The 24,866-nt window shown below is 43.1% G+C and overlaps 1 protein-coding gene across 2 annotated transcripts in view; it reads right to left on the bottom strand.

The window, feature by feature from the left end:
- Positions 1-24,866, bottom strand: part of CUL1 (cullin 1) — a 3,347,782-nt gene that overhangs the window by 2,706,542 nt on the left and 616,374 nt on the right. For both annotated transcript variants that reach the window (XM_044064870.1, XM_044064871.1), the window contains exon 6: positions 1,093-1,183. In XM_044064870.1, coding sequence (XP_043920805.1) covers positions 1,093-1,183 — 91 coding nt within the window. The remainder of the gene's footprint in view (positions 1-1,092; positions 1,184-24,866) is intronic.

The following is a 24,866-nucleotide window of genomic DNA, read 5'->3' as shown; positions in this document are numbered from 1 at the left end:
CTCCAGGGACAAAGGCCTACAAGTGGTAGAAAAGTCCCTATTAAATTTTTGTCATCCACTCTACTATTCCATCTCAACTTGATTCTGACAGACCAAAAGACTGGTGACTAAAGTTTTCCTTAAGAAGCCACACCATACACCAAGCCCAAATGTCTATCAGTATGAAGACCAGGACATGTGATGCACACCTTCCTGATGGTATTTAGTCCATTAGAAGCTAGACAACTAACAACAACTGGATTACTACTTTATCAACTGATGTACCTCTTGAGCTCAAGAAACAGTGTTTGTTTTTTTTCTCTCCCCAACATCCTTTTTAATAGCCCTCACTCACTCATCCTTCTTATGATGTACCTTGTTGCGGAGAGGACTGTTCAGATGCTTACATCATGACTTCTAATCACTTTTGCATTGACCACACTAAGCATAGTCCCCCTGCTTCAATATTTTCTTGAAAAAATTGCACAAGTCAAGCAACCTATTGAAATGCACAACTCTTTAATCTAAACACAGCACTCCGAATGATAATCTTTATACATAATTTGTTACTTGCACTAACAAATGCTCAGGATTCTTCAGGATTTTATGAGGCCTGTAACAAGGCTCAGCTGTCCAGCCCAAATTACACCTGTGAAATCAAAATGCTGCATAAATTGCACAGAAATACAGAAAAATAAATTCTACAAAACAGGGCCATCTGTTTGAAGGCTCTCTGCAGCAGCAGCCTTGAGGCAGAAAAGAAAAATCACATACACAACAGTGTACAGGCGGCAAAAAAAAAAAAAAAATAAAAAAATTACGACGAAGGCCAATGCCCTCCTTTTATCACAACTATAGGCTTGCATCCTCACATGGAAAGGAATTTGGTTTGTACCTTTAAATTTACACAGCTCTGAGTCAGAGCAGTTGTGCAGACATCAGCCTGCAGCTGACTTCCATTTGACAGGAATTCTAACTGCAACTGCGATCATGCAAAGAATTAAATGTCTAAAATTCAGTAGTATTAGATTACATTCAGCTGCCCAAATACCACTGACTGTAACAAAAAGATTAACATTTCTGTAGCTAAAATACATATTTAATGAAAATTACCGTAAGACTGCACCACTCCACTGATGAGCCTGGTATTGATGGTTTCACCATTTCTTTCCTTTTCAATTAGTTTCAGCACAGCATTTGTTACCTTGTAGTAAGGAAAAATAAGTAATTTTATTATTGTCTGCAGAATCATAAACTTCAAAAACAGTCACTGTCTGTCTAGTATGAGAAAGCATAAGGGAAGATACATTGTATATAAATGAAGGTTATGTACTCACCATAATAATAGATCTGGGTTATCCTTTTCCATCCTTCAACTTATAGGTTTCAGATCCAACCTCAGATCTGACTTTGGCCACTTCTAAGCTTTGGATACAGAGCTCAAGCTCCATCCTCTGCCCATAATCCTGTGTAGACAGTGAGCCGCCTCAGATCAAGTTTGCCCGCCAAAAAATAGAAATTTAGGCAAATGAAAGTGGTAGTACCCTACAAATTAACTGACTTAAAAACTGCCACACTTTAAATAGACAGCAAGAGATAAACAGACCCTCCAGGAGCCAAAACAAGGTCAGTTAGAGTTACCCCAGAATGACATAAGCAACTGTACACACAAGGAAGGGGAGGATGGTGGGTAGTTAGCGACTAAAAAAGAAGTTATGTCTTACCATAATGTTCCATCTGAGTTGTTTCATCTTCGTTTATTCATTACTCTTGGGATTCGGTTCTGACCTTGGAACTGAGCCGGCCTTTTTTTCAGGCTTGCTTCAGCCACAAACCTCTTGAGCTAAGATTTTACCCATCACACCCTTCTCCCTGTTACGTCAGATCTAGTTTGCAAATTGGAAAAATGAAGCAGTGGCTACCTCTGGTCAGACATGACTTAACAACTGGAAAGAAGAACAAATGAGATCAACCAAAATCCTTTGGAGGGGGAAGGCGGGTGGGCTGTAATGAATAAACGAAGATGAAACAACTCAGATGGAACGTTATGGTAAGACATAACTTCTTTATCTGATGTTGTTTATCTTGGTTTATTCCTTACTCTTGGGACAGAGTCCCCAGCTATCTTGTTCCCTGGGTGGCCCTATGGAAGGGCATTCCGAAGCACCATAGAACCAAAAGAAGCTCTGCCTCTGGAGGCCAAGTCCAACCTGTAATGAGCAATGAAGGTATGAGGCCTAGCCCAGGTTGCAGCTACACAAATGTCATTCAAAGATGTTCTTGCATGGAAGGCTGCAGAAGCTGACACTGATCTTGTAGAGTGAGCCTTTACTCTGTCAGGTAAAGGGATACCATTCTTGCCATAAATTAAAGTAATACAACTTCTCAACCAAGTGGCTAAAGTAACTTGAAACTGGACAACCTAGTCTGGATTCAGAAAAGGCCATAAACAGCTGGTCAGACTTTCTATTAAATTTAGTCCTGTCTAGGCAAAAACGAATTTGTCTATGTACATCGAAGGTATGCAGGCAATATTTCCCTCTGTTAGAATGATTAGGGAAGAACATTGGCAAATCAATAGTCTGATTGATAGATAACTCAGAAACGACCTTGGGCAAGAAGGTCAAACTGGTCCTTAATGAAACTCTGTCCTTGTGAAAGATGAGGTAGGGGCATTTGATACACAAGGCCTGTAATTCAGAAATACGTCTGACAGAAGTAATGGCGACTAAGAACAGCGTTTTCCATGAGAGACTTTAGATCACAGGTAGTTTCAGGCTCAAAGGGAGAAGCTGTCAACCCTTGAAGGACTAAGTCCACGCCCCAAGGTTGAACAGGTTCTCTGAATGAAGGCTTTAGTTGGGTTATGCCTTCGGAAAGGTCTTATAAAGTCTGTGTGACATTAAGGAAGAGCCCTGGAAGCCATTATGAAAATTAGAAATCGCAGCCAAATGAACACGAACTGTGGAGGCTGCTACCCCCGACTTAAAAAGGTCTGAAAGATATTCTAGCACAATAGAAACAGGGGCTGTAAAAGGGTCCATTTGTTTATCTTGTAGCCAGAGAGAAAACCTCTTTCATTTGCTGCGGTCGAATAGTCTGGTGAATGATCTATGAGAGGCAATCAGGATGTCACGCACAGGGGAAGATGGATCATGCTTGCCTGGCAATTATTGGAAGTGGCTAAACCAAGATGTCAGTTTCAGGCTGGATAGGTTTGGATGAACCAGATTCTGCGAGTGAGATCAACTCTGGAGTTGGATTGAGAATTCATGGTTGATCTAGCAGATGAGGCCACAGGAAGGGAAACCAAACTTGTTGAGGCCAATATGGAACAATGAGGATCACTTTGCTCTTTAACAGACATGCCTTTTTGAGGAACAGGGGAATGAGGGGTATGAGGATAGGCATATAGCAGACCCAAGGGCCAATTGTGGACTAGAGCATCTCTCAGTGACTGACCCCGAGGGGGGATCAGAGCAAAGTAGTTGCTGCATTTGTGATTGGACGAGGACACGAACAGGTCGCAGCAAGGCTGGTGCCAACGGTCGAAAATCTTCACTGCCACAAGAGGATTGAGAGACCACTCGTGAGGCTGTAGAATGCATCTGCTCAACTTGCCCGCTATCGCGTTGGAGCTCCCGGGAATGTGCGTCACTATCAGAAAACAGTTTGAGGCTATTGCCCATTGCCATATTCTCATGGCCTCTCGACAGAGTGGTTATGATCTTGTTCCCCCTTGTCTGTTGATGTACCAGACTACTGCCATATTGTCTGACTGAATTGCAATAGTCCCTGACGAAAGGATAGTTTGGAATGCTTGCAGCACTAGTAGTACCGCCCTTAGTTCTGGGACATTGATATGCAGATGGGCCTCCGTCAGTGACCAAGTGCCTTGAATTGTCTTTTCCTGAAACAGCCCCCCCCACCCCATCAGGGAGGCATCCGTGGTCACTGTGGCATTGGGCTGATGAGGGGTGAAGGGGTGAGACCACTGGTGAGGGTTGTCTGACATTCAGAGCAAGTCCTGTTTGCAAATCTTGGTTATTCGAATCGGAAAAGATAAGAGGTGCTCGGATGGGTACCACTGAGTAAGAAGCAGCCACTGAAGAAGCCTCATGTGTATAGCCTTAATAGAGGAACTATGGTGATGGAGGCTGCCATCGATCCTAGCAGTTGAAGAATGGATCAGGCTGAGGCTAGATTTTGGGAAAGTATTGCAGGAGCCTGTTCATTGATCCTCTGAATTCTGTGATCTGGAAGAGAGACTGTACAAGTCACTGTGTCCAGAATCACTCCAATGTACTCTAATGAGTGACTCGGAGTAAGGTTTGACTTCTTCCAGTTTATCGATAGTCTGAGCTGCTGTGCAGTGTTTATGGTGTAAAGTCAAGGCCTGAGCTAGTAGACGTCTTGTTGGGGCAGTAATGAGCCAGTTGTCTAGACAGAGAAAAACCTGGAATCCTTGAAACTGCAGGTGAGCTGTGACTACTGCCATGCACTTTGTGAACACTCTGAGGGCTGTAGAGAGTCTGAAGGGGAATAAGCGAAACTGGTAATGACTGGCTCCCGCCTGGAAGCGAAGATATCTTCTTGAGCACCTTTCCACCTTTATGTGGTAGTACGCACCTTGAAAATCTATGGAGCACATCCAATCGTCTTTTTCCAAAAGTGGAAGTATAGACTGAACTCTGACGATCTGGAATTTTTCTGTCTTTACAAATTTGTTTAGGGTGCCGAGATCCAGAATTGGTCTCCAGTCCCCTGTCTTTTTTGGTACCAAAAAGAATCATGAATAGAAGCCAGATCCTGTCTGGTCTGGGGGGACTGTATGGATGACTCTTTTTCAAAGCAGCTCTGATATATCTACAGCTGCGACTTCCCTTTGACTGGGTGGTACGTCAGATAAGCTTCTGGGTAAGGGGGGAAGTGAATAAGAAAGGAATATGGTATCCTGTGGTGATGAGCCTTTATACCCAAGCATCTGTGGTTATGGTTTGCCAGGCAGAAGGGTACAAGGAAAAATGACCCCCGACTGCTTCCACAGGAAAGCAATTGGGCTGCTCTTCAGGAGCACTGATAGGGCTTGTCCAGAGAAAGATTCCCTGGAACCCCAGTTTCGCAGACCTCCCCTGCCCCAAAAGGGGCATCTTCTGTTAGAACCCCCCCCCCCGTCTCTAGGGAAAACTCGGTCTGAGTGTCACGGAAAAGACCCTGAGTTTTTGTGCCACATTTTTCCACTCTTCTGATTCCTAGAATAGAACCGCTGAGGAGAAGATAAACGGACACCCACGGCAGATAGGGTCTTACTGTCCTGTTCACATCTGGCCAATACATCTTTTACCTTGGAGCCAAACAAAGTAGTGGTCTCAATAGGGGCATTAAGAAAGGAAGCCTTTAAGGGATCAGCGCAGTCACAAAGGTGCATAGAGGCATGGCATCTCATAACTATGCCTATGCCTGCACCCGGAGCTCTCGCCGCTCCCTCAGTAGCGTGTGATATCAAACGCATTGAGGAATTGGAAACCGATTCTAGGGTCGCTAACTGAGAGTCCATCTTGTCTTGGACCTCATCAGAAACTACTCCTTGGCTGCTCCTGCCAAGGAGTTCAGACAACAGGTCTCTGTAGCCTTGTAAAATGTGCCAGGTAGTTCAAGGACCTAACAGCAAAGGACGATGACGCGAAGACTCACTTCCCTAATCTGTCCACCACTCAGGAATCCTTATTGTGTGGGTGAACAGTCTGGCTTTCCTCTGCCAGTTCCTTCTTTGTAGAGGCAGCCACCACCACAGCGTCTACTGGGAGACCTTTCGACCAATGGGGGCACTCTTTTTAGGGAGAAAGGATTTTGTCTGGCCTAGGAGGTATGGGCTCCACAGAGTCTGCTGCCTTCCCCGCACACTGCACAATGAGTTCATCGGCAGGTGGGGTAACCCAGAAGGTAGGGGGCCAGGCACAAAAAGCCTGCAGGAACACAGACTCCTCTGAGGAAGGGTTAGAGGACTTCCATTCACCTCTCTGCTTTAAAATTTCGAGGATGTCACCAAAGGAAACCTAGTCAGACGGTGAACGTGGGGACCCCTCCCCATCATTGTAATCTGTGCCTTTGGTCACTGACTCTTTCGTGGAGTCCATGTGCTTCCTCTTACATGTAGTCTTGCGGTGGACTGCCTCAATGGGAGACTCTGGGGAAGGCTGCAAAGACAGGGTCTCCAGGGGGAGAATGGCCCGAGACTCTTGCTCCCGGAGTCAGGTGGTTGCGATTTGAGACAGCTGAGGCTCAAAGGAAGTAGTAGTCTCCAACAGAGGCGGCCGAGAAGCAGCAGCCAGTGTCCTTTCCAAGGCAGAGAAGGTTGGCCCACCCGAGGAGGGATGCCTTGAAATCTCCACACGGTCGAAGGAGTACAGGTAAGAGTCTGTGGAGAAAGGGGAGAGAGACACTTTTGAAGGGGCAGGAATTCCTCTGGCAAAAATCAGCTGGTCTACAAGATGCACATCATGTTCAGAAAAGCTTCTGGTAGACCTCATTGAAAGCCCTGAAGGCGAATCGGGCCTGTCCAAAAAAGGGCTAGCACGACCACTGAAAGAAAGTGTCTGAATTGGTAATGTCTACACCGAAACTGGAGGTGTTTGTATAGTCTGCGCCACTAAAGCCAGTTCATAGGTTGGCACTAGGCTATCAGCCCTACGGCCTATACAAGCCTAGCCATAACAATTCCCTGGCTATTTCTTCCCACATTATTTACTTTCCTGGACCCCTGTCTAGCAGGGCGACTGACGTGATCCCTGGGGTGAATTTCCTTTCTCCCATCCAATCGTCAAGGTTCCTCTTGAAGAGGTCCAAAGAGGCACTCTGCTTGACATGTATGGGCAATCTATTCCAGAGTCTGGGGAGTCTCTGGGTCAGGAACCTATCCCTCCAGCATGTTTTGTTTATTGTGATGACAAGGTTTAGATCCCTGGTGTGTAGCTCTGAGGGATTGGGATTTCTTTAAGTGTAGCATGTCCAACAGCTCTGGGTTTGACATGGCCTTGTATGTTAAGCAGAGATCGCATCTGAGTAGACTATATGCGACAGAGTATAGCTGGAGTTTTTTAAGGCGGTCAGCGTAGGGCATCTGCTTTAGGCCTGTGATTCTTTTAGTGAGGTATTTCTGAGGCCTTTCTAGTTGTTGCAGATGTCTTGAGAGGTACATATCAAATGGGGCGTTGTATTCTATAATGGGTCTAATGAGGGATGAGTACAGTGGGACAATGACCTCCTTTTTTCTGGATGAAAAGCCCTTCGTGATGAGGTGTGCCACATAGAAGGATTTCCTGACTGTTGTGGCGATGTGGTTATCGAAGGTGAGACCACTGTCCACCTGTGTCCCTAAGTCTCTTATCACACTTTCTGTGTTTAGTGTACTGCCACCTATATGGTAATTCATGGATACATGTTTTTCCCAAAGGGATAACAATACATTTCTTGGCATTGAGCTTGAGCCCATGGTTCTGGCACCAAGCATCTGTTTCTGTAAGGCCCTTTTGTAGAGTATCCACATCATTTGGGGATTCAATAATGGCTCCCAGTTTGCAGTCATCTGCAAACTTTGTTAGCCAGAGTCCCTTAGTGTTGACCTGTACTTCAGAGAAGTAGATGCCAAATAAGAGCGGCCCCAGGACTGAACCCTGAGGTACTCCACTTGTCACTTGTCTGGAGCTGGATTTGGAGTCGGCTACTTTTACAGTGTGGGTTCTATCAGTAAGCCATTTAGCAACCCATTGGGTGACATAGGGATTAATGCCCAACTTAGTAAGTTTATCTATGATTCCAGAGTGGAAAAACTCTGTCTCCGATTATGTCTGCTGGTCCCTCTACACCAGAAGCAGTATGCACCAAAATAAACGGTGTGGAAGACTCCAGCACCGAGAACGGTGTTGTCAAAGTTGGAGTTGTTTGCACCGAAACATCGGTGCTGAAAAAGGTTGCACCGAAGAAATTGTCAGTGCCGAGGGGGTCTGCACCAAGAACACTGTTGGTGCCTGAGTCTGCGCAGCGAAAACTGTCGGCACCGAAGAGGTCTCCACCGAGAAACTGGACGGTGCCGAAGGAGTCTGCACAGAGTCTTCAGTCGATGTCAAAGAGGACTGTGCCGATATACCAATCGGTGCTGAGAGAGAGTCTGCACTGAACTAGTCGGTGCCGTAGTAGTCTGCACAATGAAGGCTGAAGTCTGCGTCGAACGCAACGGTGTAGAGGGACCAGCAGACATAATCGGAGACAGAGTCAAATGAGTCAGTGGCGAAGCAGCCACTGGTACAGACGACTGACAATTTAGCCTTTTTATGTTTCAGTTCCTTAGGGTCTCCAGAGGGAGACTATGGAAGAGACGTAGACCATTTATGTTATTTGAAAGGAGGAGAAGATTCCTGCAAATAAAAAATAGCCTTGCAGAAAGAGGCCTTAAGGAGACCCTTTAGTACTAGTTTATTTTTGTGAGGGCGAGGAAAGACTACCAACAAAGGTAGTAAAAGATACCAAAAAAAGTACAGATAATAAAGAAAAAGAAGATATGACTTAAAGTCAAAAAACTAAAAATTCTGTGAGAAAAAAACTCAAAAAATTGTCAAAATATACACACAGCTGGTGAGGAACGGCTCAACACAGCTGAACAGCAATGCGGCAAACTAGATTGGAGGTAACAGGGAGAAGGGCATGATGGGAAAAAATATTAGCTCGAGAGGTTTGTGGCTGACGCGAGCTTGAAAAAAAAAGGCCAGCTCGGTTCCAAGGTCGGAACCGAATCCCAAGAGTAAGCAATAAACGAAGACTAACATCAGATCAGATAATATAGCTCCATCATTATGGTGAGTACATAACTTTCATATCAGATGTCATCTTTTCCATCCATTCCTCAATGTATAAGCAGAGTCCCTAGCTACTTTTTTCTTGGGTGGACGTATAAGAAAGATTTTCCAGAGCATAGCTGAACCAAAGGAGGGTCTTCACCGGACTGTATATCCAATTTGCATTGCAAGATGAAAACATGTACTTGGACCAGGTAAGCTCCAGTGCAAATGTCATTGAACACTTGAAAAGAAGGATGCAGACAAAGCCAAAGACCTAGTGGAATCAGCTTTTTGTATTGAAGGTAGTGACAAACCTCTTTCTTGACAAGCATATAATATGCACTGTGACAACCAATGCAAGGAGGTGGCTCTGGATAACGCTTTTCTCAATTTAACAGTAGAAAAAGATAAAAATTACTATTATTCAGATTTTCACCTTTGTTAAAAAATTTGAGAAGAACAATAGATGATCAATGGACTGATTAATACATGACTCAGAGGCCATCTTCGAAAGAAAAGAGGGGCTGTTTTTAGAGACGCTCTTGTCTTTGTGAAAAATTAGGTAAGGAGGTTTTGAGGACCAAAAGCTGAGATGTCTAGCTTAAAAAATGTCCTGGCAATAGTGATATCAACCAGAAATAAGATCTTATATCATAAAAGCTTTAGATCAGCCCTAGCAGCAGTTTCAAATGTGGGATCAGTCCATGCTTGTTGTAAACAGTAATGTCCCAGGGAGGAAATGAGCCTCCGTGTGGTGGATATAGAAGAAAAGTTCCTCGAAGAAAAGTCTTGGCTAATCTCAGAGGTGCTATGGGCGTGTGATTTTGCCAACATGGAAAGAGGGTATCACAGTTAACCAAACTTTGCCAGTGGAGTAACTGTCGCCCCAATGAAAGGGAGATTGGCAAGAAGTCCAAAATTGCTGGAACAAGAGCCAAGAAAGGCTCAACAGATGAGCAACTACTACTGCGGGGCTGTGGTGAGATGAAAGGGCAGCACTCTGAATTGGAAATGACTGGCTCCCACCCAGAAGCAAAGGTACTTCCCAGAGTGTCTGCCAATTTTTATGTGGTCATACACACATCTTGAAGATCTATCGAATCTATCAAGCACATCCAGTCATTCACCTTCAGTAAGGGAAGAATGGACTGAAGCATAACCATCTGGAATCTCTTCTGCTTTAGAAACTTGTTCAAGTGGCTTAAGTTCAAAATAGGCATTAGGTTCTAGCTTTTGTTTGGCACTAAAAAGAATCTTAAGTAAATTCCACATCTTTTCTCATCTTGAGGGAACTCTTGGATGACTTGATTTTTTAACAGCTTCCTTATTTCTGAAGTGGCTTCTTCCCTTTGGGAGGGTGGAACATCAGGAATTATTTTCAGGCATGGAGGAAGGGTATGAACAGAATGAAACAGGCTTTCGTAATGTTCCTTTTCATCCACACTTGAGTGATGAACGTCCAGGTTGCCTGGTACAGAGATACGAGACCCCCAACTGTTCAGGAAGTGCTGGAAAAAGTTTTCTAAGAAAGGACCTCTGAAGCCCTATTTTTACAGGCCACCTCTGCTCCCTGGGCAACATCTATTACGAGTTTTCCCCTCTGCCATGCAGAGATCTTTTTCCAGAAGTGCCAAAATGTAAACCCTGTGAATTCATGAAACCAAATTCGTTTTCCTCTCTTCTGGCTTCTGGAGAAGGTCCTTTGCTAAGTGGAAAATCTGACCCTACAGCAGATAGGGATTTACCATCCTACTCGCTTCTTGAGACAGCTTCCTTAACCTTGAGACCAAAAAAGGCTGATCCACAATACATGGTGCACAAAGTGCTAGTAGGGGAAAGGGATATCATAATACAAAGAAAAAAATTATCTTTCTGACAAAAATCACTGAAGCTTTTCCTGAGCACCAAGATCTGTCAATCATTTATGACAGCAAACGAGATCTGAGGTAGCACGCGGTCTACAGAGGGATTTTGAGTATGGGGAGAAGCCTGAGCACTGGATCTAAAATTTAGAAGTGGCTGAAGTCGGATCCATGGCAGGATCTGAAAAACATACATTCAAGAATGGACAGAAAAGAAAACATCAAATGTACAATCTGATAAAATCAAACATGTATCTACACTAAAAAGTAGTAATGATTATATACAACACTTATGCTTCTTCAGGTAGTGGACTGTAGTAATGAATTTGTACAATTATGTTTTTTCAGCCAGTGGATACTCACAAAAATGTGCAACCTTATTGACTTTTGGTGTTCTAAGCACCAAAAGACAGATGCAGCAATAAGAAACAAAGCAAAAACCACTAAACATTGAGTTTACCTGATGTAAAAACTACACAATGCATGGAGTCTTTGAGAGGATCGTTTAAAGTAAACACAACAAGCTAACACTATCTAGTCAATGCATTTGAAGAACCAAGAAGATTAAGCTGTAAACGTTCTGATAAAGAGCAGGCCTAAAGGGACTGATGTTAAACAGAATCAAAATCTATCTCGGACAAAAGAAAATTACAGTTGTAGAGAGTAGATGTTCAACCCAAAATCCACTAAAGCTGTGAAGAATATCTGTCAAGGTAACCCAGTACTATCCAGTTTTAAAAAGCTCAGACTCCACTCCCTCCACCTCTTTTTGTGTCAGCTGATTTCTCAGCACATCCTCAGAAACAGAAGCCTTCAGCTATGATAGACAGTGAGTGTTTAAGCTTTTTTACTTACAGAAAGGAGGAGGAAAGTACCTGAAGCCAGAATCATACAGCAAGAGTAAACTACCAGACAATTGCAATACCATATAAAAATGAATCCAAAAAAAGCCTAATCAAAGAGATTGTGCATAACAGAGTAGGGATTCAATCTGGGGGATGCCACATGAGTGGCTGCCAATGAGGCAGTGGTGACAAATCCAAGCATCTACTATAACAGCTATGTAGGACTTGCACAACTGTACTATGTTTTCAACTATTATTGGCACAACAGTACTATGTTTACCATTCCCACTGCCTCAATAGCATTTTGGGTAGATTCCTAAAACCTTCCCTACCTAATAGGTGTAAGTATAAGGATTCAAGAGCCGCTAGAGAATGGTCCTAGCAAAGCCTGCTTGGAACATCAAAAAGCAATCCAGTCTGTAGTGTTTAATGAAGACAAACAAAAGACCAGGTTGCTGCCTCTAGAATGCTTCCAGAGTCCACCTCTTTCCAATATGCCATCAAAGAGGATAAGGCCCTAGTCAAGAGAGCCTTAACCTAACCTGAAGATTTACCATAGTGAGAATAAAAGAAAACAGCAGCAGAAGCCAACTATCATGTATGTAGCAGTTCGGTTCAGCTTCCTTAGGCCTGAAAAGTAGACATATAGCTTGCATTCCTAAAGGGCTTTGGTCAGACTAATAAACGAGCTGCTTGCGTGCATCCAAGGCACTTTGAACCTTTTCTACCTTGTTTTTTGGACCAAGACAAAAAAACTGGCAGATCGATGGCATGACAAGATAAATTCACAAACAATGAAAACAAGGCTTCACACAAACTGTAATATCCAAAATCCAAAAAGCAGGAGACCAGCATTCAATCCACACAAACGTTTATTGAGCACTTTCGTTTCTTGAATAGAAACTTCTTCAGAACAACACATCACATTACCCAACAACCTTATATATGCTATTCCAACAAATTAGTCGCCATCATTAACTAATTAATAAAACAATGTCCTGAAAGGACATAGGAACATTTAAAGGGCATATATATTGTACTCACAGTAAAAACGAAAAAAATGTGATTAAAACATAGAAAAGAAACTTGACAATTAAATATATATCCTATAATAAGTTAAAAATAATCAAAGCAACAAATGTCAGTATTTATGCATATGAAAGTATATATGTATTTGTAGCATCCTACCCTAATAGTAGGTATCAATGACTGTCTTATAAGAAATTGTGCCTTGAGCCTGAGAACAGATCTGATGGATACTGCACTATTAAGACCAGATGCATTCGTCCTAATTTGCCATCTAAGCTCAGCCATTTCTAGGTAATCGTTGAGTGGCCCATCTCTTTCATCCATTCTAACCTGCTCAATAATAATGAATCTGGACCCATGTCCTTCATTGGTTACTATATGTCCTGCTAATGCATTTTTAACTTCTTTCCTACTGATGTCATAGTAGTGTTGGTAAATTCTACTTCTAAACACATTTTTAGTTTTACCAATATAAAAACTCGGACATTGGGTACATAGGGCAAGGTACACCACTCCTTTACTGCTGCAGGATACTTTCCCTCATATAGTGTGTCTCCCATAATTGGGAATACAAATCTCCTTGGCTTCAATTATATACTGGCGTTGCAGGCAATAGCAGCATTTAACCATCCATGCCCCTATATTAAGATCACATTTCTGCCTTTCCAACATATTTTTGATGCTGCATTTGTTTTTATATACAATGTTGGGAACAGGGCCTAACAACTGTGCCTGTTCTGCATCAATTCTAAAAATGTTCCAGTTATATTCAATAATATTCCTGATGCTGTAAAAATGCTGATTAAACTTGAAAATAGCAGATTTTTTATGGAAGGCCTTAGTCTCTTGATTTTCCTTGTTTGATAACCCTTCCCTGTACTAAGAAGGGGAAAAATAGCCACTAGCTCTCTTATTTATTACCTCCTGAAGGATGTTGTTTAAATAATTATCTGGATAACCTCTATGTAGTAACATCTCTTTAAGGGTCTCAATTTGCTCTACAAATTGACCATATTCTGATATCATCCTGGCAAGCCATGCCCCGTCCTTTTATTAAAGCCTTCTTTTGGTGCAGGGGGTGGTAACTATCAAAATGTAGGAGGCTATTAGAGTAGGTCGGCTTGCGGAAAACAGTGGAGGTGAGATGTTTATTGACCACATCTTTCTTGATGGTAATGTCCAAGTAATTCACCTCTGTAACACTAATAGAATGTGTAAATTCAAGAAAATCTGTGTTGGTGTTCAGAAATTCAAGAAACCCTTCTAGTTCTGTCATATCACTGTTCCACAAAATGATGATACCATCCAGGTAATGACCGTAAAATGTCCATGAGTTAGGGTAAGGACAATTAAAAAGAATATATTTTTCCCAAAATGCCAGTACTATGTTCGCAAAAATGGGGGCATAGACTGCCCCCATTGCTACCCCCTTAATTTGTTTAAATAACTACTGTTCGAAGGTGATAATGTTGGTATCTAACACTAGTTCCATAAGTGTTCTAATTGTTAAGATGGTGTTATGATTTAGGGTAGTGTACTGGCAAAGATATTGGTAAAACCAATCAATACCCGTGTCATGGGGTATGACAGAGAATAAGTCCCGAACATCAATTGTGATAAAGATCAGATTTATCAGTATACATATCTTTCTTGATTTTAGATAGAAAATGCCAGGAGTCTTTAAGTATCCAAGGGCAGTCCTTAAAATATATTTTTTTAATTTACTGTCAATGTATTTAGCAATGGGAAATGTTTTAGATGTCCGAGCATCCACAATGGGTCTAAATGGGGGGTCAAACTAGGTCTTTGTGTAACTTGGGGACACCAAATATTGTAGGTATTTTAGGATGTTTAACTAACAAGTACTGATGTTCCTCCGGGTGGATTTGTTGGGTCATGAGCAATTCTTCCAGCATAACATCCACCTTACTATAGCAAATGTTGTTCTCATTCTAACTAACTTCACAGTAGGTATCACCATATAATAGGATAAACATTTTACTTATATAGGAATTCAGGATAACCAGGCCACCGTCTTTGTCGACATTCATAATTATTTCAGTATTGTCACAAATTTCTCTTAATAGTGCCCTTTCCACTGTGTTCAGATTGTTACATTGTCTCCCCCTGTCCCTGTTGAACAATTCCGATATCTTTTTTGCATAGTTTTTCAAAAGTTAATACTGAAGGATGCAAAGTTGGGTATGAATGGTATATTCAGGGATGTTAGTGCTAGTTCCCTTGAATAAAAATTCAAAGTTTTAAATCAACTATGGTCTGATCTAATGAAGCTTTTTTATCAGGTACAAACGTCAAACCTTTTTCAAAGTCTGCTACTTGACCACTAAATTCAAAACTGCTGAAGTTATATACTTTGAAATCTCCTCCACTACTCTGTAAATACAACCAAATTACAGTTAGATTCGCTGTGCTGTGTTGTGTTATTCTGAAGAAGTTTCTATTCAAGAGATGAAAGCGCATAAATAACTTTAGGCAAGAATGATGGATCAGTGTATAACACAATCCTGCTCTTGTAAAAAATCAGATAGGGTTGGCCAACCATGAGAGCCTGCAGCTCACAGACTCACCTTATAGATGTTAGAGCAATAAGTAAAACAGTCTTCCATGTAATAAATCATACTTCCGCCCAACAGCCAGGATCAAAAGGAGGCACGGTCATTTTTATTCAAGAACAAAGTTGAGATCCCAGGGAGGAGGAATTTACCTTTGAAGGGGTCTCACGTGCAACTTTCGTTTCATAGACTGTTTGACTACAGAGGGAGATGAAAAATGGGGATCCAAGATGAAAAATGGGGATCCATGGGCAGACAAGCTGAGATGGCAGCAAGATGCACTTCTACAGAAGCAAATGACAAACCATCTTTAAGCAGCTTACACAAACATTTCAACACCGGGTAAAATGCTCTATTTGCAGATTCTCTTTTCCTCTTAAATACCTGCTGCACATCCTCATGGAACAATTTCAAAAAGGTATCAAAATAAAATCATCCAGGCTGTCACTTACAAATATTCTAAGCTGAGGTTATCATTCACCCCTGATGCTGTGTGAGAAGATCCAGTCTGTGAGGAAGCTTGTGGCAACTGCTGATCAATTCCATTAAAATTGAGAACTAACTTTGCTTGAGCCAAAATACGGTTAACCACAAAGATCTTTTTATAATTCTTTCCCAAGGTACTTATAAAGATCCAGGATCAGTGGAAAGTGCGTAAATGCATACAAGCATTCCTGATCATTGGAACAACAGTACAGGTGTTCCTACAATTATGGTTGCAACAATGATGAACAGAATTTCACTTGTCTATTTCTGAAAAGAGACAAACAGATCTACTTAAGGTATTCCCACATATGGATCACGTCCTGGAAGACTTCTACAAGGACCTTCCACTTGTGAGGGTCTGTCCAGGATCTTAGTCTTCAACTGTTTTTTTACTCTGATGGAAAGTATGAGGCCTGAAGGGTCAGAGAATGCTGTAGAGCAAGTTCCCAGGCCATAGTTGCCAACTGTCAAACAGGGTATGACCCCTTTTCTTGTTCACTTACTATACTGGGAAAGTGTTGACTGCGACCAATAGAAGATGACATGGAGTCCATTAAGTGGTGAAGAAATTTAAAGCCCGAAACACTGCCAAATCTCTTTTTATATTTATATAGTTTGACATGTTCTGAGGGCCTCACAAGTCTTGCACCTGAATTTCCATGTATACTGCTCTTGCTCCTCATGCAAAATCTGAAAGGGTTCATATGGACAAACTTGATGGGAGTCTGAAGAGAGAGAAAGAATCCTGAATTGAGAGAAAGTAGAAACCTCTCACCACTGCAGTTCCTGTTTGACAAATCCCAGTACTATTACCTGAAAATCAAGAGACAAAGGTGCTGATTCTAACAACTCTTCAAGCACACCTGAATTTTTCTCGTGTAGCCTGGTTAATGGTAACACAAGGGTCAGTGGTACCATGAGGCCTAGAATTTTGAGAAACTGCCTTGATAAAACCATGTCAAGAAGAGAGAAATCCAAGAAAACATGGTCTTCTGGCAGGAAATACATCCTTTTTACTGCGTCTATCCAACACCCCAGGAAAACAATCAAATGACAGGGTATGAGGAAGACCTTTTGAAGGTTAATTTGAAGCCCAGGTGGGAAAGTAAAGATGCAACCTTGTCCAAGGACTCCAAGCACCTTGATACAGAATTAGCACAAATCAGCAAACTGTCTAAATAAGGAAATACGTGGATGCCTACAGTTCTGCAGTAGGTTACCACTGATGATAAATCCCTTGTAAATACTCCAGGTGCAACAGAGAGTTCAAAGAGTAATGCAGAAAACTGATAATGTAAGCTAAACACAGCAAATATAAAAAAAAATCCTGAAACTGGGAGTACCAGGAATGCAAGAGTCCTTGAGATCTACATTCATCATGAAACACTGTCTGAAGGCAACACTAGGACCGAATATAAGGAGAGCATTTTCATTTTTAGAACTTTAACAAGCATGTTTAGAATGACAAATTTGGGATGAGTCTCCAGGAATGCTCCTTTTTTGGTACCAAAAAGATTCTGGAGTAAAATCCTTCAATCTATGTGTATCATAAACACTGGTTTCTATGGCCCCTGCTTCTACCATGTGATGGAGCACTGGAGGAAAATGCTCTCTCTGGTCTGACTGGAATGGGGGAATTCCCCTGAATCTATCCACTTGTCAAGTGTATCCCTTCCAAATTACTCTTCAAACCTATTTGAGACCATATGCAGCCAGGCTGCACGGCTGAGAGAAATACTGGGGGAAGAAGGAAGAGAAGGAAGGGCAGGGGGGACTCTGACGTGGCATAGACATTCCTTAGGAGAGGGGATTTACCTTTTTACAGAAAGGAACCCCTCTTATTTGGTTATAAAGAATTACTCCCTGCCATTTTCGTTTGGATCCCTGACTTTTGCTTGACTGAGATTTTTGACTGTTCTACCCCTTGAAGGAAAATGCCTTGTCTGGGGAGAAAGAAATGTTGTGTAAGAACTTACTGTAATGATGTATGTTCTTCTCTTCTCTGTAGCAGTATTCTTTACATGAGGGAGTTGCCTGCCCAGGCGACTCAATGACGGCCAGTACACCAAAGTATTTTACTACTGAAAGGTGTGTGGTACGTCTCACGCAGGTAGCTATTGGATGTAGGCTATAAGAGAGATGTACGCACACACTATTCCTCCAGAAGCTCCAAGAGGAGAGACAGTCCAAGGAATAGTGGCGGAGTGGAGGTGGGAGCGGAGTACTGTTGAATTTTCCTGCACCCCTTGGGGGCTTAGACTGAGAGGGCTGGTTTTGCCTGCAGACAAATACCTGCTTGTAGGGGTAGTTCCTGTGGAACGTGGGGACAGGTGAGACCAGGATATGTTTGAGGTCTTTTAATTCTTCACTCTTTTCTTGCAGTGATTTGAAAATATTAGGTGTGGCCTGACCAAATAATGTGGAACTGTCCCAGCAAGGGGTTGAAGCCTTAACCATGCAAACCTTCTCAACACTGAGGCAGAGGCAGTATCACAGTTGCATTTAATTGAATGGCGGGCTACCTGTGAGGATGCAGCAATCAGGGAAGGGACCAAAACCTTGTTTTCTGAGTCAGGCATATCAGAGAATTTTTGACAGTTGTGACAATTTCCAGGGAATGCTTGGTCGTATGGGTTTGATGATTCAAAGCCGTAAAGGCTAGAGTAGCCGAAATGTATATTTTCCCCCAACCTTTCTAGTTGTCTGCTGTCTTTGTCTGAGGGAAGGAGAGAGGTGGAAGGAATGGACCTCAAAGCATTGTCTGAGGCCACAGTAATGACTGAAGGGTCAGTAACAAGGGCCTTAAAGAGTAAGTTGCAGTCTTGAGGAACTTTATAGTACATGTCTGGCTTCTTAGGAGCTGGAGGCTGGGAGTATAGATGTTGGGACATGGAGGCAAAGGCATCCAAAAAGGTAGGGATAACTGGTGGGATAACAGAAGGGCTGGGGGGGGGGGGTCTACTTGGAGTAGGTCATAGTACCTCTTCTGAACATCATACATTTGAGACCTGTCCCACTTGAAGTGGTCTCTGATTTTTATAAGGGTTTTGCCCAAAGGGGAGCCTGTTCCATTAGATTCTTCATCAAGGGATGCATATTCTAATGGTGAGGGAATTTGTGAGAAGTAGGTCAAGGAGTCACTGTCATCCTCAGAGGAGAATTCTTCCTCTGAATCAAGTTGTCGTCTGACCCTTTTCTGGGGGGAGGTAGGACAAGGAAGGAGTAGGGGACCCAGCAGTACGCCTCAAGGACACGAAGGCTTTGATGAATCCCTGGGCAAAATTTTGCCACTCTTTCTGGGGTCTTGAAGAGGGGCAATTTGCTTTTTTTTTAGCAGGTATGTCCACCCAATGTAAGGTTGGTGGTTCGGATGCAGGCCTGCATTCCAATATGTCCGAATCGACTTCTTCCCTCACAAGGATTTGAGAGATTCCCCTACGGTCTTTCGATAGAATGAACCTAGTTTCCCCTTGGACATCTGTACCAGATGCCTATGAGACATCTATAGATGTGCTGTCATCGGGTCTAAGGTGGCCTGCAAAACTGGCTTAGCCTGAGGATCTAGATCCGGAGCAGAATGCACTTGCGGGCTACCATGCACCTCAGGAGAGACATTTGCTGGGAGAGGCACATTTGAAGCTTCAGGCCAAGGCCTTTTGGCATTCTGCATCATGGACGCCTAAGTCATCGGGCCAGAGGAACCCTCCATCGCACTGTTGACAAGGACCTTTAAGTGTTGGTTCTCCAAATAAATTGTGAGGGAGGAAAGCCTGCTCCGAACAGTCTTGGGGGCAAAACCGGCAGACAGAACAGTTCTTATGGTCGTGACTGGGCCGAAGGAAAAAAAAAAAAAAAAGACACTGGCAGTGACCATTTTTGTGTGGAATCCGTCTTCCACAATCACACTTCCCTTTCTTGGATGACATTAACTCAAAGGAAAAGGAATTCAACAGCAAAAGACACAAAAGGTTGCCCAATGGGGCACTTATTTTTTAGAAGAAATACTCGATTCCGGCAGCAGAGCAACATCCGGGACTGGCAATAAAGAAGTTTTGAGGATGGTGTGCGCATACGTCTCTTTTATGGCATAAATCAGATAGCTGCCTACATGAGACGCACCACGCCCCTTTCAGAAGTAAAAGACTTTGGTACACTGGCAGATGTGGCAGACGTCGGGTCACCTGGGCAGGCACTCCCTCAGGTAAAGAATACTGCACTAGATGAACAGGATATCCTCTTGTGTACATGAACATCCTAAATCCTCCATGTATTAATTTCCCTCTATCAGCCCAGTGTTTCTGCATCTGTGTAACAGAGGGCCCAAACAGCAATTCAGAACTTAAAAGGTGCATTTAAAATTTCAAATTCTATATCAGAAAAGTTCTGACTACATAAAGAAAAGTTGTGTAAAAAATCTTACCATAACCATAGATGTCCTTCTCTTCCATGTTGCAGTATTCATCACATATGGGTTTACTCCTCTTGTTATGCAAACATTCGTGATATAGAATTTGAAATTTTAAATGCACCTTTTAAGTTCTGAATTGCTGTTTGGGCCCTCTGTTACACAAAGCTATTAGGTGTTACCATTGATAACTCCCTTAAATTTGACACCCATTTCAATCTTGCCATCAAAACCGTCAATAAAAAGCTTGGCTCTCTCTATATAAAGTAAAACACTTTCTCACTCCTCACGCTAAAATTACAATTGCCAGCACACACCTACATTTAACTCTTTTCTATGCCTCCCCCCTCTTTACAAACCTAAACAAGACAACCCTTAACAAACTTGCTTCTTGTTACAATCACATAGCTAGACTTGCCACAAATTCCACCTTTAGAACGCACCACTGCACTAACTTGAAGCAACTAGGGTGGTTAGAGTTTTCCAGCCAACTCCATTTCAACCAACTCAAAACGGCTCACCAGATACTGTATCACCCAGAGAAAACACCAGCTCTGAAAAACATCATTAACCCCTATATTAACCTGCAATTTTTACGCTCCTCCAATAAGATCTTAGCTCAAACTACCAAAGCCAATAATTCTGCTGGGGATTCTCTATTCTCAAACTTTGTAGGTAAAATGTGGAACTCCCTACCGACCATGCTCACCTCAGAACCCTCACTCCTACAATTCAAAAAAGCTTAAACCCCATCTCAATACTCTCTGGCAATGTCCCTGTTCCAAACCTGATTAACCACTATCATTTACCCTTCTCTTACCTCACTATCCCTAACCGCTTTTTAACAAGGCGCCTTTGTAACTGACCTATGTTTTTTTTTATATGCTGCTGCTGTTTTTTTTTTCCCAAGATGTGATGTATCTTTATATTGTATTTAGAACTCAACTATCTTCCTTTTTTTGCATTAACAATGTTCATATGTCTGTTATGTACTTGGAGCTTTTCTCCCCGGGCCTCCGCTGAAAATGGACATGTATCCAGTCGGACTCTCCCGGTTAACAAATGTAAAATAAATAAATAAAAAATTCGGCCAGTAGTATACAAACGTTTTCAGTCACTGTATGGTGTGTGGAACATCTGATGTGGCTAGTGGAACGTGGGCCTTAAAAATGACATCTGCACGCACCAGCCTTCTGAACCGCAAGCCCCAGTCGGAACCAGTCCTAGCAAGGGAAATGCCAGTCCAGTGCCATCCAGAAAGGGAAATGCAGCATAATGGGAAGAAGGGTGGGAAGGAATACTGTAACATGGAAGAGAAAGACATTTATGGTTATGGTAAGATTTTACACAACTTTTCTATGTCCTTCTATTCACATGTTGCAGTATTCATCACATATGGGTGAGTGCCAAAGCTCACTGTGAAGAAGGGGATGGTGGTCTAGAGGCGGTCTCTAGGAATCCATGAAGGAAAGCCCTGGCAAATCCCACTCTGGCTCTGGAAATATGGTCTAACTTGTAATGCTTGGTGAAGGTGTGCATTGATGACCAATTGTTTGCTTCAAGAATGGCAGAGGTATCCAAACCTCTGAAGAAGGCTCCTGAGAAGGCCACTGCCCTGGTGGAGTCTGCTTCAACAGTACCTTGCAGTTCCCATGGTATTTGTAGCAGAAGATGACAGCTTTGGAAATCCAGGATGAAACAGTTTGGTTACTGCCTTCCCCAAGGCCCTGGAGTGGAAGGACACAGTTGATCAGCCTGTCTGACGGATTTGGTTTTGTGCAGATAAAATCTTAGTTGTCTGTGCACATCCAGGGAATGGAGTACTCTCTTACAGACTCCCTGTGGGTTAGGAAAGAACGCTTGTAGATGGATGGTCTGGTTTAGGGTAAGTTCATTCACCATCTTGGGCATGAAGGAAGGATTAGTTCTAAGAGTAAGTCTGTCCACGTGGAATACCATGAAAGGAGGGATAGCCATGAGGACTTGTAATTCCGGCATTCTTCTGGCTGAGTTGAAGGCCACGAGTAGTACAGTTTTCCATGTACAGTATTTTAGGGAAAGTTTGTCCACTGGCTCGAATGGAGGAAGCGTAAGCTTTTCCAAAACATAGTTGAGGTCCCCCGGAGGGGTTTCAGGCGAGTCTGGAGGGTAGGGGGGATCCAGAGGAAGACATGCTGAAATGGCAGACAAGTGGGCTTTAATGGAGGAGTAGACCAATACTGTCTGCAGCAGTTCCCACAGGTAAGACGGTACTAGAGAGGTGTCGCTTGCAAGTGAGTCCAACTGTCTTTTGAGACACCTTATAGAAAATCTCTTCCACTTTGATAGGTAAGATTTTCTTGTGCTTGGTTTCCTGGTCTCCTGTACGACAGTGAACACGTCTTATAGGTTCATAGGTAGGTACTAGGCTATCGGCCCTAGGGCCAATACAAGCCCAGCTTCATTGTAAAGGTGTCCAAAAGGGATCAGAATCCCATCAGCCACAGTGTGAAGTGCAGCATTTGCCACTATGGCTGTATTTGGTATCCCATGTGCTGTGTGAGAAGGTCCACTCTGAGGGATAACTTGTGGTGATTGCCCTTGGATAACTAAGAGTAGGGGGAACCAATGCTGTCTTGGCCAATAGAGAGTCATCAACAAGGATTTCTGGTCTGTCCTGCTGGATCTTCAGCAGGACCTTCTGTACAAGTGGAAAAGGGGGAAATGCATAGAGAAACTTCCCCTTCTAAGAGCTTGAAAAGGCATCTGTTGCCCTCGCCTGAGGGTGTAGGAGTCTGGTGCAGAAGAAAGGAAGTTGTCTGGTGATGGAGGAGGCAAACAGGTCTATTTGAAGTGTACCCCACTGGTGAACCAGGTCCAGGAAGACATCCCTGCGAAGCATCCATTCATGGTCGTTTCTTATGAATCTGCTAAGGGAGTCTGCCTGGGAGTTCTGTTGTGAAGGAATGTAAACAATCTGCAAGGTAACTCCCTGGGAAGTGGCCAGCTCCCACACTGGGAGAGCTAGTATGCAAAGCAAGTAAGATTTGGTTCCCCCATTTGTTGAGATAACACATTACTGTGGTATTGTCTGTAAAAACCTTTAGTCGGCCTTGTTGCAGATTGCGTTGACAAGCTCACAGGGCCAGGAGTATTTCCCTCATACCTCGGACATTGATGTGTTCTTCAGATGGCCCATATTTGCTCCCCAGCCCAAGTTTGAGGCATCTGTGTGCATGATCTGCTGGGGTTGAGGTGGTTGGAAGGAAGACCTGGATTGAGGTTCACTTGCTTCAGCCACTACTGGATTCCTACTTTGAGGCAGAGTAGGAGGGAAACCTTGTATTCCAAGGGATGGGAGTGTTGGGTCCAGACTGACCTTGGGTACCACTGCAACTTCCTCATATGGAGTCTTGCTAATGGTAACACGGGTATGGTGGCTGCCAGGTAGCCCAGGAGCCTGAGGTACTGCCTTGCCGTCAGTTCTGTTGTCTGGAGGCCTAGAAGTAGGTGTTCGGTTAAGTTTTCCACCTTTTGGGGGTAGCCTTTCATGATTTCTGTGAGAATCCTGCACCCCAGGAAGACAATGTCTTGGGAAGGTTCCAGGTGGGATTTTGGGAAATTAATCTGAAAACGCAGGTACTGTAGGAGGTAAATGGCAAGTTATATGCGTTGCAGGAGGCTCTCCTTACAATCTGCCTGTACGAGCAAGTCGTCCAGATAAGGGAATATCTGGATAACTTTTGTCTTGCAAAAGGCAATAACTGGGGCCACACATTTGGTGAATACTCTAGGTGCCGTGGAAAGCCCAAAGGGCAAGGCAGAGAATTGAAAGTGAGAAGGGCACACTGAGAACCTCCGGTATTTCCTGAAATTGGGCCTTATGGGGATGTGAAGGGAGGCATCCTTTATATCTAGGGTGGCCATGAACCCTTGGGGAAGGAGGAGTGGAAAAAGTTGGAAAGGTCAACATCCTGAAACTAGGAACCTGAAGGAAGAAGTTGAGTAGAGAGAGGTCCAGAATTAGTCTACAATGACCGTCTTTTCTTAGCACTAGGAAAATCCTGCAGTAGAAACCTCTTCCTTCTGCAGCCAGTGGTACTGTTTTGATGGTGCCTTGAGCCATCAGAGATTCTAGTACACGCTGCAATACATGTAAGCTGTTGTTTTGGTGGTTGTGGGATACCCCTTCGATTTGGGGGCATAAGCCAAGTCAAAAAAAAAAAAAGTTATGTACTCACCATAACATTCCCATTTGAGTTGTTCATCTCGCCTTCATTCTTAGTGATGGGTTCGGAGCCGATCCTCGGCTCTGACTCAGCCAGATGCAAAGGCTTGAGGTCTTCAACCAGCTCGAGGCCTACTCCCTATCCCATGATGCCCTGGTGCTATCCTCAGATCTTGTTTGCTGCTAATATATCATATGCCACTCCTAATATACCAAGATTACAAAAATATATAGATAAGAGACAATATAGCCATGATATACTTGAATTCACGGTCCTCAAGTCTAGATTGGGGTTGGAGGGTGGGAAGTAAGAATGAAGGCGAGATGAACAACTGACATGGAACGTTATGGTGAGTACATAACTTCTTTATGTGAAGTTGTTCTATCTCGCCGTTCATTCTTACTGATGGGTAGCATCCCAAACACCATCTTTCTTGGGTGGCTCACGGGAGGATGTTCTTCAGGCCAGTGGAACCAAAGGAAGCCCTGTCCCTGGAGGCCTTGACTACTTTTTAATGAGTGATGAAGGTATGAGGCCTTGACCAAGTTAGCTGCTGCACAAATAGTATCTGATGGTAATTTAGCAGTAAAGACTGATGAAGTCTTCCCTCTCTATCACTCTTCAAAAATAGACTAAAACCTTACC

The sequence above is a fragment of the Protopterus annectens genome, chromosome 3.part0 (assembly GCF_019279795.1).
Source record: "Protopterus annectens isolate FY-2018-M chromosome 3.part0, PAN1.0, whole genome shotgun sequence".
NCBI classification, from domain to species: domain Eukaryota; kingdom Metazoa; phylum Chordata; order Ceratodontiformes; family Protopteridae; genus Protopterus; species Protopterus annectens.
Note: the sequence above shows the minus strand (reverse complement) of the source record. Positions and strands in the feature narration are given on the sequence as shown.